Source organism: Gossypium hirsutum, chromosome D06 (assembly GCF_007990345.1).
Source record: "Gossypium hirsutum isolate 1008001.06 chromosome D06, Gossypium_hirsutum_v2.1, whole genome shotgun sequence".
Lineage (NCBI taxonomy): Eukaryota > Viridiplantae > Streptophyta > Magnoliopsida > Malvales > Malvaceae > Gossypium > Gossypium hirsutum.
The window spans coordinates 48,235,904-48,259,776 of NC_053442.1; the positions used below are offsets into that span (position 1 = coordinate 48,235,904).

A 23,873-nucleotide genomic window follows, 5' to 3' on the forward strand; every position below is an offset into this window, starting at 1 on the left:
GGGTTGAGAAAAATCTAAATTTTTCTACCCTTGGGTCACAACAGGAGAAAGATGACACAAATTCTGCGTCCTAGTAGGTTGAACTTTGAAGTTCACAGTGGGGGGCAGTCTGATTAAGTGTTTATTTGGAAATGCCAGTCGAACAAGAAGGCGTTGTAGCACCTCAGTGACAAAGCCTAAATAAACTTCGAGCAATGATAACTTAAGCGAAAAAGGGATCATTCTCAAAAATAGCATTCTACATTCATGCAAACACTATTTACACATGTCTAGTTAGGAGCATTTGATGCATTTCGATCATGTCATCCTAATCTTAGGCATATTTCGGTTCATTATACAGGTCATGTTCCTCGGAGAACAGATCAATGAAATCACAAAGCCTTGCCTCCCTGGGTTGTAGTGGAGTAGGTTGAATATAACAGATCTTGCCTTCCTGCATCGACAACTCAGCAGATCGAAGATACCAGCGTTGCCTCCCTGGGTTGTAGTGGAGCAGGTTGAATATAGCAGATCTTGCCTTCCTGCATCGACAGCGAAGCAGTTCGAAGATACCAGCCTTGCCTCCCTGGGTTGTAGTGGAGCAGGTTGAATATTAACAGATCTTGCCTTCCTGCATCGACAGCGAAGCATATCGAAGATACCAGCCTTGCCTCCCTGGGTTGTAGTGGAGCAGGTTATCTTGCCTTCCTGTATCGACAGCGAAGCAGATTGAAGGTACCAGTCTTGCCTCCTTGGGTTGTAGTGGAGCAGGTTGAATATAGCAGATCTTGCCTTCTTGCATTGACAGCGAAGCAGATCGAAGATACCAGCCTTGCCTCCCTGGGTTGTAGTGGAGTAGGTTAAAAATAGCAGATCTTGCCTTCCTGTACCGACAGTGAAGCAGATCGAAGATTCCAGCCTTGCCTCCCTGGGTTGTAGTAGAGCAGGTTGAAGATAGCAGATCTTGCCTTCCTGCATCGACAATGAAGCAGATCAAAGATACCAGCCTTGCCCTGGGTTGTAGTGGAGCAGGTTGAAGATAGTAGATCTTGCCTTCCTGTACTGAAAGTGAAGTAGATCGAAGATACCAGCCTTGCCTCCCTGGATCATAGTTGAGCAGGTTGAAGATAGCAGATCTTGCCTTCCTGTACCGACAGTGAAGCAGATCGAAGATACCATCCTTGCCTCCCTGGGTTGTAGTGAAGTAGGTTGAAGGTAGTAGATCTTGCCTTCCTGTACCAACAGTGAAACAGATCAAAGATACCAGTCTTGCCTCCTTGGGTTATCGTGAAGTAGATCAAAGATAGCAGATCTTGTCTTCATGTATTGGCGTGAAATAGATCGAAGATAGCAGATCTTGTCTTCCCATACTGGTGGCGCAGTAGATCGAAGAAAGCAGATCTTGTCTTCATGTATTGGAGTGAAGTAGATCAAAGATAGCAGATCTTGTTTTCATGTATTGGCGTGAAGTAGATCAAAGATAGCAGATCTTGTCTTCATGTATTAGCGTGAAGTAGATCGAAGAGAGCAGATCCTGTCTTCCTATACTGGTGGCGAAGTAGATCGAAGAAAGTAGATCTTGTCTTCATGTATTGGCGAAGTAGATCGAAGAAAGCAGATCTTATCTTCATGTACCGGCATGAAATAGACCAAAGGTAGCAGATCTTGTCTTCCCATACTGGTGGTGAAGTAGATCGAAGATACAAGTCTTATCTCCCTGAAGTTGCAGTGGAGTAGATTGAAGCACTAATTCCTATACCTCTGAAGATAAAGTAGGATGGAATGTGGCTGCTTGAAGAAGAAGAGCACCAAGATCTAGCGTGACCGGGCTCACAATAAAAAAAATAAAGACGGGCAGCTGTAATACCCAATTTTAGCCTGGGCTCACAATAATAAAATAAAGTCTAAGTCCAGTACAAAATTATATCATTTGGCCCGATCGGAATGGCCCATTACTTAAAAAGGTTGAAGGTCCATCTACAAGTTTATGGAAACATAATCTTCAAGGATATGCAATCTTAGATATGATATGCAATCTTAGATATGATATATGCAATCTTGGATATGATATGCAATCTTGGAAGATATGATTTTGTAATATTAGAGATTTAATTTGTAGATACCCTTTAATCTTAGCCGTTGATGTAATTGATCTGTACCGTTGGATTTGGAGAGGCTCAACTATAAATAGAGGCCTCTCCCTTCATTGTGGAGGGAGGAGAAAAATCAATAAAAAAAAGGGGAGAACGATTGACAGTTTTTTTAAGGTGGCTTACTGTTTTTTTTTACTTATTTACGATTTTAAAAAAGGGAGAAGGTGATAACATTGCGAATTTTATTTATTTTTTTAGCCCTAATAAAGTGACGCGTTTCAAAGGATGGAGATATTTTCCCATTCAAGCCCTATGAGTTATTTGCGCCTTTTAATTGGGCTCTTCATTTTTTTTCCTTTAATTCTGTTTGGAGTTCAATTTAAATCCTTGTTAATTCAATGTGCTTGATTTCTTACACCACTATTTTTTTAAAATATATATATTTAATTTTGAATCTAATACTATTTTAATGATTAAGCTTAGTATTTTCCATTTTATTTTACGTTTTATATGTATTATGGCTATAAGTTTATTGAATTATATGTATATATTACCCTTTTTAAAAAATTATAATGTATCATTATTTTGAAATTCAATATATATTGCTATTATTTCGATTTATCACACTTTTTTATATTTTAGGTAAATTCAACATGATTTGTATATATTCTTTGATATCCCTATTTTGTAATATATTTTCGAAATTCATTTTACATATTCATATGTCTTAAAGATTTATATGAAAATGTTTTTATACAATACTATTTTATATATACATATATAATTTGTAATAAATTATTTTTATTCTATATATTATTGATTTCATATTATTTTATTTATTACCTTTAAATTCTCTCTTAAATAGGTTTATGTATTTTCTTTCGATTTCATTTATTATTTATCATTCATTAGTGTATGTTTTATTTACGAATTATCGCTCCATGTTGTATATTATCATTTATCGCATTCTATTTGCTTAAAAGGCTATGTTCGATATCATTGAAGCATCAAAATCATTTTATTCAAAAATTTTCAAAATTGAGATAATACTCGTATTTAGGATTTTCAAGGAAATTGAGCCCTAACATATTGGGTTCCGATTTTCTTCGTTAAATCTAACGATTGAGAGTTGCTCATTAATCAAAAAATAAAATGAAAAGCTTGTTGTCGGGAATTTAATATGTTGTATCCTAACGTATTGGATGTGACGTATTGATTTCTCGAGACAAATATTTTTTTTAAAAAATGATAACAAAGGAAATATTCCTAGTTTAGGATTTTGAGAAATTGTGCCCTAACGTATTGGGTTGCGATTTCTTAAATCTTAAATAAATGGACATTCTTTTAAATTTTTATTATAAGAGTATTTTGGAGTAAATCATTTTTGAGGAAATAGAATGTCATGCCCTAACGCATTGGGTGTGACATTTTCTTTCTCTGAAATGATAAGAGTCTTAATAAGTAACGTTTTTTAGTTTTATTAAGGATCATATTTTTTAAATTTTCGACATTAAGACACTAATTAATTAACTAGGTACCAATTTTGGGCGTTACGAGGGTGCTAATCCTTCCTCGTACGTACCCGACTCTCGAATCTATTTTTCTAAAACTCGTAGACCAAAGCTATTGTTTAGGTGATCCAATCACACCTCAATAAAATATTGGTGGCGACTCCCAATTTTTGCTTTTTTTAAAAGTCGAGAACTAATTTTTGTTTTTTTTCCAAAATAAAAAATGGTTTCGACAATGCCAATGCAATATTTTTCAGAAAATCATAATGCAGATTTTTCAGGAAACGTCCTACTCAACTCCACTACACACCAAAATAGAGTTCTCCCCCGGACTCATCCATCCAAAACACACTAAAGTCATCCCGAGTTGCTCGCCAGGTTGCCCGGCAACGACGGCTTAACAAGATGCAATTAAACTGCCAAATCAAATATATGTGGTCAAGCCACTAAATAAGCAGATCATTAAACTGCCAGTACAAAATCTTCCTCCTCTAACATTATCCCAAATCCCATGCAATGTGTCATGGCATGCATGTACAAAATCAAAATGGTGACCATATAGGACATGCTGAAGTATAGTAGTAGAAACAGATGACATGGAAGTTCATGCTCTACAAAACAGATTTATTAAAGCTTTTAGAAACACATCAATTTTGCCATGAAATCACATGCATGGTTACATAACAGATTCAAAAATACAAATTAACAAAATCATACATTATACAAACTTATACAGACATAGCGAACCAGAACATACCATCGGAACTACCAGTATCATAACATGCAAATATATATTACAAATACTCTAAACACATCAACACAGAAGCATATTCACTGATACCTTATTTTCAGGTTTTAATTAAGTGGTATGAACCCTGCAGAGAGGCTAAATACACTTCTTGAAACAAAACAGACCAAAACAAGAATTTTCAGAAAATGGGCCCACAGGCCTGTATGGCCCACATGACCCAAAAGGTCAGCCCATATGGCCCACACGGCCCAAATAGCTCAAACCATGTGTCACACACGACCTACCACACGGCTTGGCACACGACCGTGTGGCATTGACAGTTCAATTTTCGACTTTCTATCATTCGCTATTTTTCGAGTTTTCTAATACACACCTTGACAAATTTTGATGTAAGTACTACCACGCAAAATCCAAAACCTTCAAGAAACAGCAACCCAATAACGATCCTAGGTTTTCGGAGAACTAACCACCTCGCCAAATTTCACCTCAATAACGATCGAAATCGCAAGAGAAAAAGGAAAAGGACAAAGTGTTGAACGGCACAAGAAACATATGAAACCAACCAAAGAAAAATAAAAATAAAAGAACAATAGGAAGTAGCAAATGGTGGCTGGAAAAACAAAGAAAGAAAGAGGGAAAAAAAACTAATAAAAGAATAAAAAACAACAACGTGGGAATAAGGATGGAATAAAGCAACAGAACGTGGAAATTTTGGAAAAAGGAAATTAATTTCAGTTTCTTTCTTTTCTTTCTTTTCTTTTAATAAAAGAACAATATAATCCGACTAATAAATTTTCTGATAACTATCCAGATTTCCTTATAATTCAAATTTAACCCAAATTCCTCTAGATAGGTGACACGCTAGATAATTAGCAAAAATAATTCAATTTTGCTCACACAAGGATTCGAACATAAAACCAAAAAATAAGCTAACACCTTACAATTAAACTAATAAGATCGTTCTAACATTAATTGCGAGAAAATTATTTTTAACTCCAATATCCAAAGTCAGGAGCTGGAATAAAAATAACAAAAAAAATTTTAAATGAAGGGTTTAGAACACAAGACCTTAAACACACACAACTAACACTTAACCACTAAAACAAATTAATTTCTTAATAGATTTCTACAACTTTTAACACAAAAACAAAGCGTGACCACTCTCACATTTCACTAATCCAATTTCCACTAACCCGATTTTTGGGATGTGACACACTCCCACCTCGTTCCATTGCCATCTCTACATATTTATGATATGAATGAAATATTTACGTAATAAATTTATAAAAAAAATTATATGAATATTAAATGTCACTTTGGTTGAAATTGCAAAGTTAAAGGAAAATAAGATTTTAAGATCTTGAGTCCAAATCCTATTATTTGGTTGTAATTTTTTTCCAAATTGTGTGTAAAAAAAAAAGGAAAACCTTTAAAGTTATATTTGTTTCTTTTATAAAAATATTAGGATTTTGATAATTGAATTAGAATTTGATTGAGAGTGGCATCAACTCAATCAAAACTTTAAATAATAGTATATATATTTGTTATGACATGGTGGGGTTCACTATGTCCATTGAGGCTAATTTAATTCTATAAAATTTCTCTAACGCAATTGACGCCTCATCAGCCTTTGATTAAATGTGATAACGATTTATTTCAGTTGGGTTTTTTGGACTTTTTAAACCATCCAGTATAATTCGGTTCAGTTGTCAAGTTTTCCATATTAATTTTGGGATAATTTCACAATTAAATTGGAATCTAATTGAGGATGACATCAAGTCAGTCAAACCTTTAAATACTATTATAGATATAGATTTGTTATGACATGGTAGGGTTCACTAAGCCATTGAGGCTAATTTAATTCTATCAAACTTCTCTAACATAATTGACACTTCACCAGCCTTTAACTAGGGGTGATATCAGTTCAATTTGGTTGAGTTTTTTGGATTTTTTGAATCACCCATTATAATTTGATTTTTTGGGTTTTTCATATTAATTTTTTGTTTAAGATTTTTAGACTCATTTTGACAAAATAAACTTTGCTTCATGTCTTTTGAATATTATTTGACAAAATTTTAAAACCTTTTTCACAAATATTTCTAAAAGTAAATAAATGTTTAAGAATTTTTAAATTGTTTTTACTATTTTAAATATAAAATATTTATTTCTATAACATAAAAATTTAAATGAATTATATATTAAATAAAAAATAAAATTCAATTCGGATTCAAATAACTGCAATTTTTAAACTTATATTTAAATACTTTAATTCAAGTATTAAGTTTTTTTTTAAAAACATCCTTTTTATTCTAAGTAACGGTCCAATAAATCTATTTCGTTTTCTTTATTTATTGCCAGCCCACTGGATGATTAATCTGAAACTTGAGGTCTTCTTGGGTCACACATATTCGATAGATGAAGGACATATAGTTGACAAAAACTATTTATGTTAATATCAAGGACACTTAATCTCGATTTTTAAACTTTAGGTAATCTATTACTTCTTATTTAGAAAAATCCCTCTCCTCTGCTACTCATGAAAGAGTTATAAATACAACTAAATTCACCGGCCAGACAAATATGTATAGGTTGCTAAGAGGCTAACACCTAAGAGATGCCTCGGCCAGCTCCGCAATTAAGGTCCTTTTGCATTGGTAGCTGTGTTATTATCGAGGAGCATGGGTTTACATGTCCTTGGCCGTGGACCCAAATCCAGCCAAAGACAAATGAACATGAAGACAAGCTTCTAAGATTTTGATGAAAAAGTAAATTAGCCTTTATATATGTAATTTATGGTAGCATATGTCCTCAGGTGTTGAATTTAATTTATGAGCTCTTCATCGCCTTACAGCGCTGTTTCGTCCAATAAAACTGTCTTCATGGCGGCAATAATGAGGAATTTGAATACCATATATGATTGTGAATTTCAGGGACAATGGGCCCTCAGACAAAACCAGTTCAACACTACTTTAGGCTTTTTTAACATTACCTTTCAAACTTGATTTTTTTTATCCACTAAACAACCTTCTTTTGGGTTCAAACCAGTTGTCTAAACCAAATCCAAAAGTTAGAAAATCTAGCATTTGGTTTTTCAAAAAGCTAATTTGAGTGCCAAATCATTAATTTTCTTCTCATTTATATAAATTAAAAATTAAAATATAATTGATATATTCAAATTAAATTTTATAAATAATTTATATTAGTTATTAAAAAAAGTAGTTAAATTTATATTTCATATGCTATAATATTAACAACGGGTTACTATAATTTTTTATATTTTTATTATAATCTAAGTTGAATATTTGTTAATGTTGAGGCAAGTTTTTGAAGTGTCAACTATCTACCAATGGAAGTGCCCACTTCCATCACCACTATGACAAAGTCCTACTTGTCATATTTATAGTTGGCAATTTCTTGAAATAAAATCTTTGGGCTATGTTGATATTGTCAAATTATTCAAGTCCATCAATGAAGATCAATTCATCAGGAGGGGCATATCTTAAGGATCAAACCTAATCAGGTCAATCGTTCCAAATCCCTTGGACCAAAGATGTTGGATCGAAACAACTTGAAGACTTATCTTCCAACAGTGCACCTTACTTTGGTTATTTTTATATTGTATTTAATTATTTTAGCTACTTTTTATAAGGATTATAATTTATCTTTAGTATGTTAGCAAGTCTCGAAAACTTATATATATTTGAGAGACTTGTATATGTTTATGTACTAAGTATTCAAGAGCACCTAATCACTTATCAGCTCATTAAGTAACATTATTTGTGAGAGTGCATTTGAGATAGTAAAACCTTTTGTTGGTGATTTTACAAACTAAATTCTCAATGGGAAAATTTAGTGGTGAGAGATTTAGTATTTGAGTACAAAAGTGAGGATTCTATACTTGAGAGTGATAGAACTAGGATCATTGGTTGTATTGAGCTCAAATATAGTGGTTCATCTCACCAATCTAGGCTCCACAGATGTAGGGAAATCGAATTGCGTAAACAATATTTTACCCATGTTTTTCTATTGTTTATTGTAATGTCTTCAAAAGTACCCACTTTTGCTATCACTTCTGTTCATACTCTGTTTCTTACATATTAACAATTGGTTTAGGTCAACAGTTAATATCAAAATAACACTAACATGACATCATCATTATGATGATGATAACAATGGCGACGATGATGGCGACAATGACAACAACACAAGAAATATGTTTAATTTCCATTTGAGTTAATTATTCCATCAATTATGAATTTTTATTCATTTCTAAGAGTTATATTCATATGGGATTTTAATATATATATATAAAGTGATTTAAATATTTTAATTATATTTTACAAACAATTAGTATTAATTGCTTAAAAGTATTTAAAATTTATATTTTATATATCATAAAATTAACAAATTTAAATGTTAGTAAATAAACTTTTTTCTTTACTTTTCATCATGTTTAAAATTGACATTTTATCTTTACACAACATATTTTGACAACAATATTTAGCATTATTTTTAAAAAGTGTTGCGAAAAATGTTTTTAAATTATGTTGCATAAAAATGTGGTTTAAGATTTCAATGGTTTAATATTTCTATGAAAAAGTGTTGTGAAAAGTTAAAATATTCATTTTAAACATACTATTATAAAGTAAAAAAATTAATATTAAAATCACATAAAAACATAACTCTTATAAATTAATAAAGTTTCAAAATTGATGGAATAACTTAATCAAAGAAATTATATGTTCCAGTCACTCTTAGACATAGATGGGTTGAAGAGAATCTAGGCTAAGAATGATTGAGGGCCTGTAAGACAAATGGTAAACTACAGGTGTAATGCACCTCGCTCGTCTCGATGGTCGATATGAACAAGAAATGCTGACCAGACATTTTTGGAGTAAAACCAATATTTGTTTTAAAAAATAAATGATATTTTTTATAAAATCATGGATAAACTAAATTTTAGAGTTTTAAAGTCTTGTTAAAATCATTTTAAAATGATTTAGGGTGTTTGTAGGTGTCCGGGATCGAATTTGGGCCTTGGAGGGCCTTTTGCACTAAATAGTGTATGACCTTAAAAAGTACGAGGGATATGGTACCTAAGGCCACAAGTACCGAAATCCAACCCTAAAACTATTCATTTTAGCATTCTTCCAAATGGGATGCGGTACCCCTAGGACCAAGTACCGATACCCTTGCCCCTAGGCTAAACACTTGCCCTAAAACTCCCATTTTAATCCCTAAATTTCACCATAATAAAAACCAAGCTTTAGTAACTTAAAATTCACATTTTAATAGCTAAAAACAAATTTTGAAACACCTCCAAACTAGAATTTTATAAAACATGTTCAAAGATAAATCCAAAGACCAACATTCTTGTTCATGAAACATTGTCAAAATGAGACAAGATATGTCAAAACATCAAGATGTCATTCTAGCATATTATACTTATATAAAACCATTCAATAACCAACTAAGTTATGGAAAACCAATGCATCCATGCACACATTCAAGATATATACAGTAGGTGGCTCAAAGCTAACCAAAATAAGTATAGTTAATATCGCCATTACATCTTAGAGTAATATGAAACAATTATAAATGCACCCTTAAATGACTTCTTTAATACATGACACTAGTTATTAATCGCAAATATAAATATTTCATACTCTTCAATGATGAAAATGGTTTATGCTTGTGATCCTTGAGAAGCACCGAGCCTTGGTTCAAAAGATCTAAGCACAAAAACAAAGGTACGTTAAGTGTAAAGCTTAGTAAGATAATATGGATAAAACCTTATATGCTTTCCTTCAAAACTGATATTCGGATCAAATACAATATTATATAATTAATAAATTTAGAAGAGATATGAATGGCATCTAAAATTTGATTCAAAAAAATTAAGAGTAGTTTAGTACCATGATAACACATATATGTAACAACTCATTTTAGTGAAATCAGAACAGTGGTTTTAGGACCACAAATCTGATGTCAAAATATTTATTATATTAATATTTTAATGTCTACAACATGTTAGTAGTGTCGTATAAAAATTTTGTTAAGAAATTTTATCGTTTTCATGCTTAATTTGATAAAAAGGACTAAATTGCATAAACTGCAAAATTTGAGTTCTATCAAAAAAGGTGTCAAATTGCTATGAAATTGGAATATGAGTGGCCTTAAATGGTAATTAGACCATTAATATATTTAGTGGACAAAGATGTACATCATTAATGTAATTTATAAAGGTTAAAAGTAAGGTTAAGTTAGTAATTAAGTTAATAAGTAAAATAAAACAAAAAGAAAATAAAGGTGTCATCTTCCTTAATGTAAAACACCACCGAAATTGAAGGATAGGAAGCCATAGTTAGGGCTTGAAGCATTTGGCCAACCTTGGCGTATGCATGTAAGTGCATTTTTGTCCCGTTTTTAATAATTTTTATGTTTTTGGAGTCGTTGTAGATTAATCTAGCTAGCTCGTGGACTAATTTGCAAAAATTTTAAAAGTATAAGGTTTTACCATGAATGTATATGTATTGTTTGTGATGTTTGATGGAAGAAAATGAATGGTTGTTGTTAGTTATACAACTTTGTTAAGTGGTTTTTGGTGAATTTGTCAATTAAGGGTTAAATTGAAAACATGTGTATTATTCATGGTAAATTGTGAAATTAATGAAAAATATGAGCTACTAAGGGCTTAAGTGAAATTTGACTATAGTGGGTTAGCATTAAATTGCATGAATTTCATTTTGTAAGCTTAAGGACTAAATTGTAATAAATTTAAAATTATAGGGCAAAAACATAATTTTGCCAAAAATATAATTTTTGGATTGAATTGAATAGAATGATTTTTGAATGAGTTGAATTTAATTATTTAGATGAAGAAAAGCATCGTACAGATTTAGATCAGGGAAAGGAAAAGTGTTGGATTAGCTTATCGTATTTCTTCGTTTGTGGTCGAGGTAAGTTCGTACATTTAATTAAAGTTTTAATACGCTTTAAATTAAATGCTATTATGTTTTATTATGATATTATGACTCTACAAAAATATCCAACGAATTTTCGACGACTTTCAAATCTTGTTTGAACCTTAGGAATCTATACGATACAAATGACATGTCATTCGGGGTTACCGTGTTTTGGGTGCTAGTCCTGAACATCCTACTGGTGGTTGAGTTTTCGATATGTGTTGCGGTTACTTGACAGCTTATGTGACCAGCACCGTGTAGCTACGTTCCGACCAACAACTTATGGTTTTGACCATATGTTAGCACACAGTGTGTGAGATTCCCACGTATCCGATATTATTCTAGTGGTTCAACGGGTATACAAAAGGGAAGGAATGATAGATGCTTCGATTAGTAATGTTGTGAAAGCATGAAAAAGGTATGAGATGTTGGTGATTAAATTTTACTTACTATGTTCATAATAGAATGAATGCTTGTATGTTAAGTACATGAAAGCTTATTGTTGTGTGATGAATTTGGATAAGTTATGTATTAATTACTAGTGTGAGTTGTTGTTGGTGCTTAGGCTTGTGCCAAGCTATGTTGGATTAGTTCATTAATTGCTTTTAAGCTTATATATTGAAACGGTAAGCATTGTTTAGATTTACGAACTTACTAAGCATTCAATGCTTACTTTGTGTTATTTTCTCTCATTGTTTAGATAATCAGAAGCTCGATCGGTTTGGAAGTTTGTCGGAGATCCATCATGTAATACCTAAATTTTACTCGGCCTACATGAAGAAAATAAAGTAGTCCAAATTACAAGTGGGCCTATATGGCCCAAACTGAAATGAACTAAAATACAGTGGCCCAATCACAAACATAGGCCCAAAACAGTTTTAAAATAAAAAAACCCTAGGTTTTCTAGGGTAAGCCTCGCGCTGCAACCAACCATCCGCGCCGCCTCGCACGAGCCTCGTACCTGCACAGCAAAGAAGAAACAAAGCAGTATATGGCAAGAAAATATTGAAATCGAATCAAGCAGATATTAGAAGATTTCTTTCTATTTTCTCTTGTTTCATGATTGCTATAAAAGCAATCTTAAAATATTGTAACGAGGATCCGAAAAAAATCAATAAAAAAGAAAGCAAGTATTTTCACAGCATACAAACAAAGAGCAAAATCGAAAACAAAGGTTGATATTTTGGGCTCTAGTTTAGTCTTTATTTTCTTTCTATTGTTTTTTTCTATTGAAATAAAATAAAACGAAAGTAAAAAAAACTTACTTTTATTCGCCTCTGTAACGCCGTTGGGAAGGCCGAGGTCCTTCTCCGGTGACAGACGGTGAGAAGCCGAAAGGTTTCTAGGTTTTTTTTGGTTTTTTTTGTTGATTTTGGGATTTTTGAGCCTAGATCTTGGCGTGGACAAGTCGAGGGGACCGAATAGGGCTTTTCCCCTTTTTCGGGCACCGCAGACGGCGGCGCTGTCGCCGGAGATCGGCGGCCGACGCGGTGGCCAATGACCGGCCGATGACCGGACCCCTAACCGGATGAATGGGGAAGGAGAGTTTTTTCTAAAAGGGTGTTTTGGTTTTTTTTTTAAATAACAGGCTTCAAATGATTTTTTTTGGAGAATTGGGGGCTTTTATAGGGTACCAAAACGGTACCGTTTTAGAGAGCCCCCAGACGGTCAAAACGGCGTCGTTTTAGAGAGGCTGACCCGAATCCGACCCGATCCGGCCTAGGATCCGCGTGTTTTTAAGCGAAGCGGTAAATTGCGCTTTTAGCCCCTCCGCCTTGTAATATATTTCCAATTAAGTCTTTTTTATTTTTTAGATTTACCCTTTTATTTATTTCAATATCAATTTGGTCCAATTCACAACGGCGCCGTTTTAGAGGAGAAGGGATAATTTCCTTTCCAACCCCTCTGCGTTCTTTGCGAGTTTAATATGGTTCTCCAGTCTTCAATTATTTACGAATTTGACCCAAATTTTTGTCTACAGTTCAATTTAGTCCTTTTTTATTTTCTTTATTTTTAAATTAATTGATAATGTAATTATTTTATATATATGTAATTTTTCTTATCTATATATGCATATGTATTTCTATTTTTTAATAAATATTTTTCTATATTTGTTTTTTTAAATGAATATTTTTATATTTATACGTATATATTTATGTTTTTAAAATGATTAAATATTTACTTATTTTTTATTTTATTTTTATTATTATTTTATATATATATACGTCTAATTATGTATTTTTCTATATTTTCATAAATACATTATAGATTTTGCTATATATAAATTTTATAATTCTAGATATTATATGTAAATCCATGTGCATGTTTTTTTTTTAAATTCAATGTATATATTATGTACCTTTTATTCTTTATTTTTTATTTAGTTCTTTCATTTGTTTATTAATTTGTGTTTTCATTTATATTATTTTGCTCGTTTATTTAATACTTTGCATGTCATCGTTTATTTTTTTATGTAAATTAGTTTCATTTATTTATTTGTATACATTATTTCTATGAGATTGTTATATTTATTATTGTTGTATTTATTATTGTGGCATATATATAGATTATAATATTATGTCATCTTTTTACTCGATTTTAAAAATAGAACTTTTCAAAATAGGGATAATACTCGCATTTAGGATTTTCAAGAAAATTGAGCCCTAAAGTATTGGGTTCCTATTTTCTTTGTAAAATCTAACAATCGAGGATTGCTCTTTAATCAAACAAAATAAAACTTGTCGTTGGGAATTCAATATGTTTGTCCTAACGTATTGGATGTGACACGTCGATTTCTCGAGACAAAGATTTTTTTAAAAAAATAAAGGAAATATTGAATGTTTGGGATTTTAGGAAATTGTGCCCTAACGTATTGGGCTACGATTTCTTCATAAATTTTAAACAATTAGATATTTTCTTAAATTTTATTACATGAGTTTTTTGGACTAACTTATCTTGAAGAGAATAAAATGTTGTGCCCTAACGCATTGGGTATGATATTTTTCTTTTTTTCAAAATGAGAAAGTCTTAATAAATAATTTAATTTAATTATGGATCGCATTTTTTTAACTCTCGACTTTAAGACATTAATTAATCAATTTGGTACCAATTTTTGGGCGTTACGAGGGTGCTAATCCTTCCTCGTACGTAACTAACTCCCGAATCCGTTTTTCTGAAACTCGTAGACCAAAGTCGTTTTTTAGGTGATCCAATCACACCTTAATAAAAGATTGGTGGTGACTCCCAATTTTTGTTTTTTTTAAGTCGACAACTAATTTTTTGTTTTTTTTCCAAAAATAAAAATGGTTTCGACAGCTTGGCGACTCCGCTGTGGAATTTTTTAAAAATAAGAGAGTCGAGCCACAAAGTTGATTAATTTTTGTCTTATGGTCGAGAAAATATTTTTTTTAAAACATCATAAGATCCTTTTGCATTCATTACTTTCTTGCTTAATTGATCTTTGCATTGTACATTACATGAGTTGAATAATTTTACCCTTTTAACTGGGAGTGAGAAACTATTACTTCGTGAGGTTTTCACCTCCGTATCGGAATACATCGGTACCTATGCCTTCGTGACATTATCATCTCTGTATAGTCATAGGGAAAATGTGTTTCCCTGAACCGAACTTGATCTATATGAGCCTATAATGGGTGAAGATCGAGGAATCTGCTGGTTCGGGTACCTTACCCTAGAAGCCGAACCTCATATAGTGAACCTTAGGAATCCACCCTAGGTAAAGCTACACTAAACCCTAGTAGATACCTGAATAGGTGTTTTCACTATTTCTTGATTATATTCAACGTTTATATGGTACTGACTTTTTGTGATTTATTTTGATTGCATGTCATGGCATTTCATTTCATTATAAAAAGCGTCGGCTCATATTCAGTTGCTAGATAGAAAGCTTATCATGGAAAGAGGGTTTCTTGATAAAGTGGAAGATAATGCGACTGTCCGAACTTGGTCTGAAACAACACAGCAAGAAAAGGGTGATAGTTTGGCTTACGGATATGTATCAGAATTGTGGGACTTTACTCGCATCAGTGTAACTCAAAATAGTTTGCAAGAGTTGAAGGAAATCTGGGATAGTTGACCTTATTTGCTTGACGTGAGGTAGACAGTGTTGTCCGAGCCCGAACCTAGTTTTAGAATCCTGCTTACAGTTGCTTCACATTTGGGAAGGTCGATTTGGTGCCTAAGATAGAAGAATATGTGGCTTTACTCTGATGTTCAAAGTTTCAAGTGGACAGGGTCTACTCGAGAGCGATAAATGTGCCATCCTTTTCGAAGAAGCTGATGAGAATAACAGGGATGAGTGAGCAGTGGGTTGCTGCACGGATTAAGCAAAAGGTGGATAGTAAGTGCGTTCATTGGAGGAGTTTGAAAGATGCAATTTTAACACACCCAGACGTGAGGAAGAGGTTAAATGTCTTTGCGCTAAGTGTATATGGCTTGGTTGTTTTCCCCAAAGCCTTGGGGCATGTTGATGAAGCAGTCACCGACTTATTTGACTGGCTTGATAAGAGGGTTACACCAATTCCGGTGATTTTGGCAGAAACTTTCAGGTCATTGAGTGCATGCCGAAAAGTAGGAGAGAGAAGATTCATTGGGTGTGCACAGCTTCTACTCGCATGGTTTCACAGTCACTTTTGGAAGGTGAATAAGGTTTAGTATTGGGTTTTCTCTGAAAATTATTCACCACTAAAGAAGATTGTAGCTACGCCGAGAAGAGACGACATTTCGGAGGAGAAGTGGATGGCAATTCTTCAAAATCTTTAGGAGGAGGGCGTTGAGTGGAGAGCTCCTTGGTTTCTTCTAAATAAGATCCTGTATAGGTGTGGTAAATTCGATTGGGTTCCACTACTTGGAATTTGGGGAGCTGTTGGATATGCCCCATTATTGGTGCTAAGGCAGTATAGGTCAAGGCAATTTATACCTGCGACCCAAGGGATAGCTGATTGTGAATTTTCATATAGAGATTATGGTTATAGAAAGAAGATTCAAGAGAAGTCTAACGCATGGAAACAGAATCGCCGAATGAAGAGGTTAGCGGTGGGTCCGATGACAAATCCTGAGTATAATGAATGGTGGGTTAGGAGAATTAACAACAATGTACCCAAGATAAGTCAGGAAAATAGCCAGTCAATAGAAGAATATTTGCGGGTCATCCTTTTCTAGTTGGAAATCATAAGACAAGATTTTGAAAGAAGAAATGCAGATTTAGAAAAGACGATAGAGCGAATGGAGGAGGAAAAGACGAACTTGAGATTAGACATTAACATTCAGAAGTTCGAAACTGAAAAATTAAGGAAAGAGAAAAACAAGGTTGAGGAGGAGTTGGGTAGTCTGAAGTCGGATTATAAAAAGTTACGTCTGTCAATAAGAACTGCCGTGCTGGGAAAAACTTCAGAGCAATGGCGTGAAGAAATTCGAGAAGAAAAAGACAAAGTCGATAGATGGGAACGGAAATTCCAAGAGATACAGATGCGAAATAAAGCTTTAGAGAAGAGTTTATTAGATAGCCAAAGAGAATAAAGTGAATTAAAAGATAGGGTGACTGAGTTGGAAAGATCTCTTCATCAGTATAGAAATCGAAATGCTGCAATAGAGTTGAAAGCAAGCTTGAGCAAGATTGAGGAAAGGAAGAAAAGAATCGAAGAGCTAGAAACGGCGTTGCAAAATTGTGAGATCCAGATTAAGTACTTGAAAGCAAATGAAAGTCGTAATAAGGAACAGCTCCACTACTGTCAGAGTCAAGTTAGGAGCAGAGATCATCTTATGGAGGAAGCTGTGGTCCAGATTCGAGGAGTAGCTGATCACATACAGACTTTAGTTGTACAGGCTGACATGCTGAGTGTAAAGTATGAATTAGAATCGGATCGGGGGAAAGAATTAGCTTTATTACTTAGAAAGATTAGAGTTCTGGGTACTAGGGTAAAGTCTTATTTGTAATTCACTTTATGTAAAGAAATTTAACTTCTAGTAAAGTTTTCTTAAATGGAATTGAATCAAAATTGACGCCTTTTTGTATTCATTTCATGCATTGCATTGCTTCATATGCATTAAAAAATATTTAAAAAGATTCTAATTAATTTAAATCATTCCTCAGTTAATCTTGAAACCAACCAACCTACCAAACACCGCTACGGTACTCGATCGAAAACTAAAGACATGGACCAGAGGCTAGAACAATTCCAAAAGGAAATGTAAGATCAGCTTCAACAACAAATGAATGAGCAGCTTGAGAAGATTCAACAAAAATTGATGGATAAAATGATGGAATCTTAGGGGAATATGATGGCTAAGTTGACTCAGTTGTTGACTAGAGGAGTTGATAAAGGGAAAACCTCTGTGCTTAATATTGAAGAAGGAGACAGTGAGGGACCTGTCTATCCTCCAGGCTTTACCCCTCAGCAAGTTGAGGTATATCCTCACAAATCCTTTGTCACCATTAAGCTTCAGCAGTTCCAGGCGGCGCTGCAACACAAATGAATTTTCAAGCTAGATCAGGCCTAACCCCGGAGACAACCTTGTTAATCCTGCTATCCCTAACTTCGATGAAACAGCTGAAAAGGAGAAAATAAACGATGAATTGCCAAAACAGCTAGAGGAAAAGTGCAAGTGGCTGGAAGAGAAATTTAGAGCGATGGAATGTGCCGAGAGCTACTATGGGATGGATGCTAAAGAATTGAACCTGGTTCCAGATTTAGTACTCCAATACAAGTTCAAAATGCCAAAGTTTGAGAAGTACAACGGAACTAGTAGCCCCGAAGCTCATATTACCATGTTTTGTAGGCGAATGACTGGACATGTTAATAATGACCCACTACTGATACATTTCTTCCAGGATAGCCTCACAGGGGCAGCATCCAAGTGGTACAATCAATTGAGCCGTACCAAGATTAATTCATGGAGAGATTTAGCGCAGGCATTCATAAAACAATATAGTCATGTGACTGATATGGTACCTGATAAAATCACCTTACAAAATATGGAGAAGAAACTTCGTGAAAGTTTTAGGCAATATGAACAGAGGTGGAGGGAGGTTGCTGTCCAAGGTCAGCCTTCTTTTCTAGAAAGAGAGATGAAAATGCTTTTTGTTAACATATTAAAGACCCCTTTTATTACTCACATGTTGGGAAGTGCTACTAAAACCTTTTCCGACATAATTATGAATGGTGAAATGATAGAAAATGCTATCAGAAGTGGGAAGATAGATGTGGGAGAAAGTAGTAGAAGGTTAGCCTCGAAGAAAAAGGAAAACAAGGTCAATAATGCCAGTTATTCAAAGACGATTACGGTGAATCAGCCGAGAAAGGTGGCTGTTGACAAACAAGGAGTTGACAGAAGGCAAAATAAGGAAAAGCCCCAATTTATGCCCATTCCAACGTCGTATAAGGAGTTGTATCAAAAGTTATTCAATGCACACGTAGTTTCTCCTTTTTATTTAGAACCTCTACAACCTCCGTACCCCAAGTGGTACAATGCAAAAGCACAATGCGATTATCATGCGGGAATCGTGGGGCATTCCATAGAATATTATACAGCGTTCAAAAAGCTGTTTGAAAGACTCATAAGCATGGGCGTTGTTAAATTGGATGATTTTCTTAAGACAGAGAATCCGTTACCTGATCATAATGGAGTGAACATGATAGGTGGGAGCATGGGTAGAAAAATCAAGGAAGGTATTGCAGAAGTGAAAATTCCTTTGAGATGGGTCTGGAGGAAGATGGTAGAAAAGGGATTATTTGTTTTACAGAGAAGCTTTGAAGGGGTGGAAAGCTACTGTGAGTTCCATCATGAGGAGGGACATAAGATTCAAGAATGTACAGAATTCAGAGCCTTGGTTCAAGGCATGATGGATAACAAGGAAATGCAGTTTTACGAAGAAGTTAAGGAGGAAGGGATTATCTGCACATCCGAATCCACGAAGGTTCCAAGAGTAGCACAGCTGGTGGTCATCATTTCGCGACCAAAGAATAATGAAGTGAGAATGCCAGTAACACCAAGGATCATAATAAAGAAACCTATAACTTTTTCTTACCAAGATAGTAAGTGGGTTCCGTGGAACTACGAGTGCAATACAACTGTCCCTGGAAAGGAGACTGCAAAGGACCAGGGTGTGAGTGCCGATCCAGAACCTGTGAAAGGAAAGGCCATAGCCATGGAACAAAAAAGGAAAGTAGTTGAGCCTGTGCTATCTATCAATGAGCCAGTGAAGAAGGAAGAAGCTATGGAATTCCTCAAAATTTTGAAGCATAGTGAGTATAGTGTGGTCGAACAGTTGCATAAACAACCGGCTCGCACATCCGTACTAGCCTTGCTCTTGAATTCTGAAGTACACTGTAGTGCGTTGATAAAGGTGTTGAACGAAACCTATGTAGCCAATGATATTTCTGTCAATAAATTGGATCGGTTGGTCAATAATATCAGTGCTGATAACTTCATATTCTTCAACGATTATGAGATACCACCTGGGGGCATGGGATCTACTAAAGCTTTGCATATCACTACACGATGCAAGGGGTATACTTTGCCAGGAGTGTTGATTGACAATGGATCAGCTTTGAATGTGTTGCCATTATCCACACTTAACAGACTTCCCATAGACAGCTCTCACATGAAAACATGCCAAAATATAGTGAGGGCATTTGACGGTATAGAAAGGAAGGTCATGGGACGAATTGATTGGCCCAACAGTTTACGAGGTGGATTTGCTTGTGATGGATATCAAACTCTCCTACAATTGCTTACTAGGGAGACCATGGATACATTCGGCGAGGGGCCGTACCTTCATCGTTACATCAAAAATTAAAGTTGGTGTCAGAAGGTCGGTTGGTGACGATAAACGCTGAAGAGGATATTATAGAGGCCGTATCCAATGAGGCGTCGTATGTGCAAACCAATGACGAGGCGGTAGAATGGTCCTTTCAATCTCTGGAATTTGTAAATGCAACATTTATTCCTGAAGGGAGTAAAATTTTGGTGCCTAAAATATCCAAAACTACAGAGATGGGTTTGCAATTGTTGTTGGGGAAAGGAGCTTTACCCAGAAGAGGATTAGGGAAATACCTTCAAGGGAAGATTGGGGTTCCAGTGCTAAAAGAAAAACAAGACAACTTTGGTTTAGGGTACAAACCAGATAGAGAGCAGAGGAGGAATGAGCTGGAAAGAAGGCAAGAAAGAAGAAAGGCGCATCTAAATAAGGAGGAAATCAAATGGGAGCCGATGATAATTCCTCACCTATCCAAAACCTTCGTGTCTGGGGTATTGTTCACTTGGAGAGAAGGATATCAATTGAGGAAAGCATCGAGGAGACACTGGAAAATGTGCACATCAATGCCATTTGTGAGGGTACAAAGGAAGAAGGAAGTTTGTCAAACATTTGTCCTTATAAGCCTGGGAGTGTTCTAGATAATTGGACTGCGGAAGAAATACCTGAAGTCTTTAGAACTGTCTCAGAGTAATATTCAAAACAAACTTGTTGTTTTAGCCTAGAAATAATAAGAACTCTTTTGTGAAAAAGGCTTATGTTATAGCATCATTATTTTAATAAAACACATCTTTGGAATTCTTCAAGCAAATATTCTTTATTCTTTCCATACGAGTAAGTATATTAAATTATTCTTTCATTGCACAAATAATTGTACATAAATTCATACATTCTTTTGTAACCATATTAGGTACTTGTATATCAATGACGTGAATGACGTTGCTACAAACTCAGAGTTTCCTTTTGAACGAAACATGTGTTTAAAGGGATCACAAGACTTTGAAGATGACGTAGATTGTGGTTTATCTTTGGACTTGTTGAGGATGGTGAAACAAGAGGAAAAAAAATTTTGTACCTTACAAGGAAACAATAGAAGTTGTGAGCTTGAAAGAAGGGAAAGAGGTGAAAATTGGAACTGAGATTTCTGCAAAGACAAGACAAGACCTCATTGAATTACTCTAAGAATTCAAAGATGTCTTCTAATGGTCATACCAAGATATGCCCGGGTTGAGCACTGACATTGTGGTACATCACTTGCCCATAAGGAAGGATTGCAAGACAGTTCAGCAGAAGCTCAGAAGGATGAGGCTTGATATTGTGCTTAAAATAAAAGAGGAAGTCAAGAAGCAGTTTGATGCTGGGTTTTTACAGGAGGTCAAATATTCTGAATGGGTAGCCAACATCGTTCCAGTCCCAAAAAAGGATGGAAAAGTACGAATGTGCGTGGATTACAGAGATTTGAACAAGGCTAGCCTAAAGGACAACTTCCCATTACCACATATTGACACGTTGGTAGACAATACGGCGGGATATTCACTGTTTTCTTTCATGGATGGTTTCTCAGGATATAATCAGGTAAAGATGTATCCCGAAGATATGGGAAAGACCACGTTCATTACTTTGTGGGGAACATTCTGTTATAAAGTGATGCCCTTTGGGTTAAAGAATGCGGGACCAACATATCAAAGATCCATGGTAGCCTTGTTCCATGACATGATGCACAAGGAGATTGAGGTTTATGTTGATGATATGATTGCCAAATCCAGAACAGAGGAGAAACATGTGTAGGTCCTGAGAAAATTGTTCTTAAGACTAAGAAAGTTTCAGCTCAAACTCAATCTAAGAAAATGCACTTTTGGGGCCAGGTCAGGAAAGTTGTTGGGCTTCATAGTTAGTGAGAAAGGAATCGAGATTGACCCAGACAAAGTCAAGGCAATACGAGATTTACCGCCACCACGTACTCAGAAAGAGGTTTGAGGTTTCTTAAGACGACTGAATTATATTAGTCGGGTTATTTCACAGTTGACTGAGAAATGTGACCCCATATCGTCTTCTGAAGAAACATAATCCAGGTGTTTGGAATGAAGAATGCTAAGAAGCTTTTGAAAAGATAAAGCAATACTTATCCAATACTCCAGTGCTGTCACCACCTAGCCCAAATAGACCTTTGATTTTCTATTTAACGGTGTTTGACAGTTCCATGGGATGTGTGTTCGATCAACATGATGCGATTGGAAAGAAGGAAAGGGCGATATACTATCTTAGTAAGAAATTTACTGATTGTGAAATGAGATATTCGTCTATTGAAAAATTATGTTGTGCCTTGATTTGGACGACAAAGAGGTTGAGGCAATACTTACTCTATCATACGACTTGGTTAATTTCAAAATTAGACCCTTTAAAGTATATGATGGAGTCAACGACGTTGAATGAGAGAATGGCTAGATGGCAAATCCTGCGCTCCGAGTTCGATATAATATATGTAAGTCAGAAGGCCATCAAAGGGAGTACGATAGTAGATTTCTTGGCTAGCAGTGCTTTAGAAGATTATGAACCTCTGGACTTTGATTTTCCGAATAAAGATTTGATGTATGTGGCAAATACTGAAGAGGACTCCCAAGAAAATCATTCTTGGAGGTTGAACTTTGATGGAGCCTCGAATGCATTAGGCAATCGGATTGGGGCAATCCTGGTATCTCCAAACGGGGATTATCATCCTTTCACCAGTAAATTGGACTTCGATTGCACTAAAAATATGGCTGATTATGAAGCTTGCATCATCGATATTCGAGAAGCCATAGAACGAAAAATTAAGACATTAGAAGTATATGAAGACTCAGCATTGGTGATATACCAACTAAAAGGGGAATGGGAAACGAGAGACCCCAAGTTGATTCGTTATCAGATATTGGTTTTGGAATTGATTGAAGAGTTTGACAACATTACCTTCTGTTATCTCCCACGGGAAGAAAATCAGATGGCTGACGCTCTTGCTACTTTAGCCTCCATGATTAAAGTAAATCAGTTAGAGGACATGAAGCTCATTCAAATAGTATTTATGAGATCCCGACCCACTGTTACAGTATTGAAGAAGTGGAGAATGATAATCCTTCCTGGTACCAAGATATATTGCTATATATGAAGAATCGCGAATATCCTAATCAGACAACTAAGAATGATAAGAGGACATTGAGGAGACTAGCTATTGACTATGTCTTGGATGGAAAGATCCTATACAAAAGGGGAAAGGATTGAATACTGTTGAGATGCGTGGATGCTGTAGAGGCTAAGGAAATTTTAGAAGAAGTCCATGAGGGTGTTTGTGGAACGCATGCCAATGGATTCACCATGGCCAGACAGATCATGAGATTCGAATATTACTGGTCCTCCATGGAAGGAGATTGCACCAACTATGCCAAGAAGTGCCACAAATGCCAAATTTATGGGGATAAAATGCACGCACCTCTTTCACCTCTTCATGTTATGACTTCTTCGTGGCCTTTTCCCATGTAGGGAATGGATCTCATTGGGCCAATATTGCCAAAGGCTTCTAATGGACATCGTTTCATTTTCGTGGTTATTGACTACTTCACTAAGTGGGTAGAAGTAGCCTCATATGCTAATGTTACGAAGTCAGCAGTCAGTAAGTTTTTGAAGAAAGAGATCATATGTCGATATGGAATGCCTGAAAGGATCATATCTCACATGCGCTAAATTTGAATAACAGCACGATAGCGGAAGTCTGCAACCAGTTCAATATTAGACATCATAATCCATCACCGTATCGTTCGAAAATGA

The 23,873-nt window shown here is 34.9% G+C and overlaps 2 protein-coding genes across 2 annotated transcripts; both read left to right on the forward strand.

The window, feature by feature from the left end:
* Window positions 1-17,599: 17,599 nt before the first annotated feature.
* Window positions 17,600-20,716, forward strand: LOC107900109 (uncharacterized). The gene is made up of 4 exons (XM_016825815.1): window positions 17,600-17,678; window positions 17,869-18,040; window positions 18,506-19,973; window positions 20,060-20,716. Exons 1-4 carry the CDS (start codon window positions 17,600-17,602, stop codon window positions 20,714-20,716), a joined length of 2,376 nt encoding a protein of 791 aa, XP_016681304.1.
* Window positions 20,717-22,485: 1,769 nt separating this feature from the next.
* LOC107900110 (uncharacterized) lies at window positions 22,486-23,217 on the forward strand. Its single transcript, XM_016825816.2, has one exon. It carries the CDS (start codon window positions 22,486-22,488, stop codon window positions 23,215-23,217), a length of 732 nt encoding a protein of 243 aa, XP_016681305.2.
* The last annotated feature ends 656 nt before the right edge of the window (window positions 23,218-23,873 follow it).